This window comes from Nicotiana tabacum, chromosome 21 (assembly GCF_000715075.1).
Source record: "Nicotiana tabacum cultivar K326 chromosome 21, ASM71507v2, whole genome shotgun sequence".
Taxonomy (NCBI): Eukaryota; Viridiplantae; Streptophyta; class Magnoliopsida; order Solanales; family Solanaceae; genus Nicotiana; species Nicotiana tabacum.
In genome coordinates this window covers 9,364,947-9,372,159 of record NC_134100.1, presented here as the reverse complement: position 1 = coordinate 9,372,159, position 7,213 = coordinate 9,364,947, and the positions used below count along the sequence as shown (strand labels likewise).

Below are 7,213 nucleotides of genomic sequence, written 5' to 3'. Positions count from 1 at the left end.
GCCGATGTGATATCTTTGAACTCAATAATAGTCTTACCATGCAGGATGGTTGTTGCCAAATTATCGTACGAAGATGGCAACGAGTTCAATAGCAAGATGGCTTTATCTTCTTCCTCGATTTTCACTCCGAGGTTGGCAAGCTGTGTGATTAGTCCGTCAAACACATTTAAATGTGACAAAAAATTCGTACCTTCACTCATGTGTAGGGCGTATAACTGCTTCTTCAGGTACAATTTATTTGTCAGCGTTTTGGACATGTATAGGCTTTCCAACCTTGTCCAAATTCCTCGTGCAGTGTCTTCATCAATGATGTTATTTACCACATCATCTGATAAGTGCAACCTAATTGCACTAGCAGCTCTTTAATCCAAGTCAGCCCAATCCTCAGCTTTCATGGTATCAGACTTTTTGGAATCAACATCTAGAACCTTGTGTAATCCTTGTTGGATGAGCAGATCTCTCATCCTTCTTTGCTATGTTGAGAAATCGTTATCTCCGTTGAATTTTGCTACCTCGTACTTTACTCCGGACATTTTTATTTTTCACCAAGTATAGTACTACCGACAGTGAATAGTATTTCAGTGAACGAGCAGAACCTGTGCTCTGATACCAGTTGTTGGGAATAAACCCCTTACCAAAATAATATTCACGGTAATAAAGCGGAATAATAATGTAGCACCGAGATACGGTAATTAACAAGAATAAAAGAGTAACAATGACACCAAAATTTTTACGTGGAAAACCCTTCTGAATAAGGGAAAAAACCACGACCCCGAGAGGAGCAACTGATATCACTATAGTAAGGAATTTTACACTTTGTAGGTCGGAGGTAAATACTCCAAAGACCACTACAACACTCAAAAGAAATAACCCTCTTTTGATATTCCCACCTCACTACAATATCGCTCACTCTCTATTTTCCTCACAGACTATTTTCTTATACCTTGTCTGTGAAACCTCACTCTTTCTTTCTCTCTTTGTTGGTGTGAAGAAATGAGAGTTGAAGCTCTCCTTTTATAGCCAAAGCTTCACCCTCTAAAGCCTACAATATTTGACAATTTACACACACTTTTCACAATTCAACAAAGTTGGCTACCAAACCAAAGAAATTCAACAAGGTTGGCTACCAAACCAAACTAATTCAACAAGGTTGGCTACCAACCAAACCAAGTCAACAAGGTTGGCTACCAAACCAAAGAAAACTCTTATTAGGCACATGCCTAATACTTCTTCAATGAGATGAACATCATCACCCCTTACCCTTCTTCCGCACCTATCTTTGGCCTTTGCTTCTTTTTTGGTGGGGTTTTTTGTTTTTCCAACATAAAATCATCTAAAGATTTTTTGTTTTCACCCGTTCTGATTCGCGTTGTTTCTACAAATTGCGCAAGACCTAGAAATTGATTATTTGAAATGTTGTTGTTTGTTGAAATTGGTGTTTCGGGATTGAATTAGTTATATATTAAAAGCTCCATTTCAATTGAAACTCATTTAGAGATGAACTGAGCAGTGGATCGAAATTTGTCTAAGAAGGCCGAAGAAGAGTACTGTGAATTTTTGAGTTGGGTTAAACTTGAAGAAATCTAAGGTTGATGTTGAAAACTTTGGTTGTTGATTTTTATTCATGTTCTCTGATCTTGAAACTGAGATAAAGGTTGTAGTAGCCATGGTGGATGGTTTTCATTGAGGAAGAAGATGAATTTCTTTTTCTTTTTTCTTTTAACTTCATGACACGTGTCATGATTTAATTGATCCGTGACATATACCTATTTAAAAGAAGTGGTCAAATACAAAAGTGGTGTATCATAGACACATTTTTGAAAGGTTAAATGTATAAAATTATTCACGTAGTCTACAGGTGTGTAACAGGAATTTGGGACAAGCTCAGGTGGTAGCATGACTGCATCAGAAATACCAAGTTCAAATTAACCCGGTACTCTTATGCTACATCGTCCCCTGCAACCGCTGGGAGTAGAGTAGACTTTTTCTCAATATCTCCTAATCATTGAAGTATAATGATGCAATTGTTCTAGAAATGAAAGGGAAACAATTTCTGAGGTTGACAATCGTTATAATTAAATTATTCATATGCTTAAAGGTCAAAACAAAAGTTGCTTAAATGTATCAATCTCCGAGACCAACAGGTCCACGTATTGAAAATTGATAAGAAAAAAAAAGTCGCACTTAAGGTTTATATGTACTTTTTTAAAATTAAATGTGTATAAAAACGGTGCAAAACTTGTCCTAAAGCGGACGGATAATATTACTGTCTTTGAATTGACTTAGCCTAATAATTTATTTATTTACATTTTACATTTATTCACTAAAAGGTCATTTAACTAAAGATGTTTTGTAACGGCCTAATTCACTAGCGATATTGTTCACTTTTCGCCTAGCCCCACACAACTTTAAAACATTAAAGTCTAATCTTTTTATTTATATACTTAGCATCTCTATCGTATTTTTTAGACATTGGATTCACCTAAAGTGTCATGCCTTCTCACGGAAGTAAGAAAGAGAAAAGTACAGAAAGGATTCCGCGACTTACTCGTTCATAATAACTTGCAAATAATTCCACTTATTTTATTTCCCTAATTATTCTTTTGTTTCTTTTTATTTTCATTTTTTTCCTTAGAGAACCTCAGTTATTGTTTTCCTGAACGTCTTTAGAAAATAATATGCAAATGGGTTTTTCTGATACTTTATTTTTTGTAGTAGCATAATAATCAATGAGCTGGGTAAAAATCTTGAAAAATTAGGATTGCTTTAGTAACAACATGCTACTAACCATCAAGTGATGTGGTGCAGTGGATGTGGCTGTTCCTTCCTTAACCAGAGGTCTCAAGTTCGAGCCTTGGGTATGGAAAAATCTTTGATAGGGAGCGCTATCCCCCGAATGGGGCCTTACTCGGCGCGAATCCGGATATAGTCGAGCTCCAATGCGGGTACCGAATACCGGATAGAAAACCAAAAAAAACATGCTACTAAACCATAGCAAAAATACAGCAAGAAGTTAAGATTAGACTAGATAGCATGAGGAATACAGGTAGAGCTTATAGATGTCAATATTTGTTTACTCGGATATGTAATTAGCAGAAATCTCATGAGGCGTAGCAGATACTAGGTGCTTTCTAGGTGTAAATTTTTTTATTGTTAATGGTAATATTCACAGTTATTACCAAAAAGATAAATGCTAGTAGATAATTTCCTGGAGTATTATCACTTTTAGCCCGTGCCAGAAACTATTTACATCTAGTTGCCGAAAAAGTATATAAAATTTGTATAATTTTTGTATATGACATATAGAATATGTATATATATATATATACAAAAAATATACAAATTTTATATATTTTTTTCGGCTATTATTTTTACAGCGACTATACAGGTGTCATTTTTCCTAATTTCTTTCATCTATATGAGCGTTGATGAATAAAATCACTCGACACTTATTCTAATAAAAAATACTCTAAAAATATGTGGTTTAATCATTGAGGTGCGACCAAATTCGTTTGAACACCACCATTTTAAATTAAATAAATAATAATACATGGTTTCTTGTGTTTCTCTCTCCGTCCATGTTATTTGTAAGCCAACCTCTCAACCTTTCCTTTGGGACAATTTAGGTAGTTGTCCACCTCTACTTCTAATTCTTAATTTTCTCTTTCTCTAATTATTCATCCCTCTTTCTTCCTTCTCCCTCTCTCTCTATCTTTAGATTATCCAAACAAAAAATTTGCCCCATTCAAACAATTAATAGAGAAAAGGAGAGGAAAAAAACAAAGGTTTCTTTTCAACTCGATCCTCTGGGCAATTTTTGCCCTAATATCATATCTTTTCTCCTTCATTTTGGATCCACCAACTTTCTGGCTTTTTAATTTCCTTTTCTTTAATTTGTTCTTCATATATGCATGCTTGTTGCATGCATATAATATCAATAATATTTGAAAGAATATATGGGGAATGCAGTTAAGAGGAGATAAAATAAGCTTCCCTTTTTCATCTCCTTTCTTTCCGCATGGCTTAAGCGTTTACCTAAAACGGTATTGTATTGTGTCATTACATTCCTTTGTCTTCTTTTTCCTTTTGTCAATCAAGAACGTTGGAATTCTAATAAGGGGATTTAAAAAAACCCAAAAATGTCGTACCTAGAAGCACAGGCGGACCTAGGATTTGAAGGTTGGGGGTGTACTTTTAGATTCAACCAAAATTGTTTTGTCTATAGAGTGTCCATTATTAATATATCACTATTTTCTAAAGACATACAAGTATACCTGAAATTTTCGCCGAATTTTATGGGTGCCGGTGACCCCTCTCGGTATAGCGTAGGTCTGCCTCTGCCTAGAAGGAGAGCCTTGGAGCAATGGTAAAATTGTCTCTGTGTGACCTACCGTGGAATCAGCCACTAATGCTTGCATTAGAGTAGACTGCCTACATCACACCAGATTGGGGTGCGTCCATTCCCTAGACCTCGCGTGAATGCGGGATGCTTTGTGCACCGGACAAGAATATCATACCTCGAATTGTTGTACCCTTTCTTTACTGTGTATTTTCGGTGATGGATATTCAATTGAACCATTTCGGAATTTAGATCCATTTGCCTTTTGCAATGTGCCTTTTTTATCTACATATGAAAAGTGTAATTTTTTTTCTAATTTAACTTTTTGTTTAATGTGTTTGTCTTTTGATTAGGCAAAGGAATCAGTTCTTCCTATTGGCGTGGTCCTTTTGCTTGTGTTCTGTTTCATCTCTAAGCAGAATACACTTGGATTTTTGGGGCTTTATAATCTATACCATGGCAACCAAAGTGAAGGGGATTTACAAATATATCACCAGTATTTTTGGTAATGCCATTTCCCTTCAATGGAATTTGTGTGTTTTTTGGGTTAATTTTGAGGCTAAGGCAAAAATGTTTTTGTAATTTACAGTTGTTAAGGAGAGGGAGTTGGAGATAGGATGTCCAACTGATGTTAAACATGTGGCACATATTGGTTGGGAAGGTCCCTCTGGAAATACACCCACTTGGGTATGTTTATCTTTCCATCATTCTTATATTCACATATTTACGTCACGAAAAAATTTACTCGCACCTGATATTTATACCAAATGCAAGATATATGTCTTGTATATCGGCGTTACCATTTAACTATAGTTAGGTGATATACTTTTTCATTTTGTAACCCTTAAACTTGAATTGCTTTATTATACAAATACATGTCATACCTGACATTTCTGTTTTTTTTTTTTTTTTGGTTTTATTTTGTGTGGAATCAAAGATGAAAGCATTCAAGGCAGGGCCGGAATTTGCAGCAACTTCTGTTGGTAGTTCTGGTTCTGCTTGGTCATCTCAAGGTTAATTTTACTTTTAACTCTTTTTCCCCTTTGCGCACCAGAAAAATGTACTGAATAAGCCAACAATTAACAACCAATGATGTCTTTCTTTTATACCGATGGTATCCTGGTCAGTTTGTGTGCATCTCAATTATCGGCGAGTACATGGTATCTTCTATTAATATAGGTACCAAGTAACTCTGCCTACCAGGATTTAGACAGATAAGAAAAATTCACCAACGTTATTTTTGTTGAGATTAACAACCAAAAGATTTCTTCAAAACACTATAAGCATGTCGCAGTCCAATAATATTCTCCAATCATCATGCAGGTTATTACTTCTTAATATAGCATTAAATAGATTGGTAAGAAACGCATATGTATGTGAATACGTCCCAACTTTTTCTTTATTGTTTAGGATTCAAAGCATGAATTACTTGTGTAAATTGTATTCTTTGTTTAATTAATATATATATATATATATATATATATATATATATATATATATATATATATATATATATATAATATCGCTTCTTTTGGACAGGTTGTGGAGAGGCAGCGCGACAAAAAACAGCAGCTAACATTTACAAGGACATGACAACTTCAGATGTTCCTAGTCCTCCCAGGAAACACAAACGGAGGAAGCCGAAGTCGACTTCCTCTCCAAAATCTAGTTCACCATCAACGTTGAGATCGTCGCGAGCAGTTAAACCCAAGGCTAAATCTGGTGAAGGAAATCCTAAACCAGCAACCATACAAGTGGCTTAATATTGTTACAAAAACTGCAGTTTAAAAGCACAAAGATTAATCTAACATTGTATATCATAGTTGTTGAAAATCCTCAGGATGTTTGTTCACACTAAGAGTGGGGAGAAAGCTATGTAAATGTAGAGGGGGGCATAGAAAATGTAATTAAGAAATATGGAAGATGAAAATGTAGGAGGGGCTAGAGATGTCAAAAGAAAAAAGGCTAAAATCTAACTGTATCAAACTGGTGTTTTTGTGAAAACTAGAATGTGTTCCTTTTTCGATTTAATTTTCTCTTTTCTATTATGTTTCCAGATTCCAACACCGATTGCAGGAGTTGTTCCATGCGTTAGTTAGGGACAAACGTTAATATAGTCAGACCAGTGGCTACTTTGCTAATATATTTGTTACGATCTAAAAAGTGGCTAGCCCAGCTAATTTTTTGGTGATTACCATATTGCATTACCTTAAAACTAGAGCCGTCAAAATGAACTTCGTCGGTAAAATCGATCCAACCAAGCCTGCTAATTTGATTGGGTTGAGCTGGTATTTGTCTAGCCCATTAAAATGGTAGCCTTTTAGCCCAATACAAGTCAACCTCGACCTCATGTAGTTGGGAGAAATTCAAAAATAGCCAGATTTACAATTGGTCGTTCAAAAATAGTCCAATTTTAAAAGTAATTGAAATTTAGCTACTTTTCATATAAAGATAAATCTAAGCGAAAACACTGTTCAAAACCCGGAAAATACGCCAGTATATTATACTGGAGTTCCAGCATAAGTATGCTTGAACTCCAACATATTATACTGGAGTTCCAGCATAAGTACACTAGAACTCCAGCATAATATACTGGAGTTCCAGCAAGTATAATTGTCCAGTATAATATACTGGAGTTTGGAGCACCGGTGCTCCAGTCCCCAGTATATTATACTGGAGTCAGCAAAGTATACCGATCCAGCATAATATGCTGGAGTTCATACACAGGTGCACCGAACTCCAGTATATTATGCTGGACCGGTCTCTGTTGCAGCAAAATAGTGACTATTTTTTATTGACTTCGTAAACACTGGCTATTTTTGAATGACCAGTCCGAAAACTGGCTATACCAAAAATAGCCAGTGTTTGCAAAGT

At 35.4% G+C, this 7,213-nt stretch overlaps 1 protein-coding gene across 1 annotated transcript; it reads left to right on the top strand.

Annotated features, from left to right (window-relative positions):
• Nucleotides 1-3,635: 3,635 nt before the first annotated feature.
• On the top strand, nucleotides 3,636-6,370 carry LOC107824749 (uncharacterized). The gene is made up of 5 exons (XM_075242161.1): nucleotides 3,636-4,043; nucleotides 4,693-4,844; nucleotides 4,929-5,026; nucleotides 5,277-5,352; nucleotides 5,879-6,370. The coding sequence occupies exons 1-5, from the start codon at nucleotides 3,964-3,966 to the stop codon at nucleotides 6,100-6,102; spliced, it is 630 nt and encodes a 209-aa protein (XP_075098262.1). The 5' UTR covers nucleotides 3,636-3,963; the 3' UTR covers nucleotides 6,103-6,370.
• The last annotated feature ends 843 nt before the right edge of the window (nucleotides 6,371-7,213 follow it).

Excerpts from the sequence above, each read along its gene's own strand:
- LOC107824749 (XM_075242161.1), top strand. The coding sequence starts at position 3,964 with ATGCAGTTAAGAGGAGATAAAATAAGCTTCCCTTTTTCATCTCCTTTC. Across the intron at positions 4,044-4,692 it reads TTAAGCGTTTACCTAAAACG|GCAAAGGAATCAGTTCTTCC; the intron begins GTATTGTATTGT and ends TCTTTTGATTAG. Across the intron at positions 5,027-5,276 it reads CTGGAAATACACCCACTTGG|ATGAAAGCATTCAAGGCAGG; the intron begins GTATGTTTATCT and ends GTGGAATCAAAG.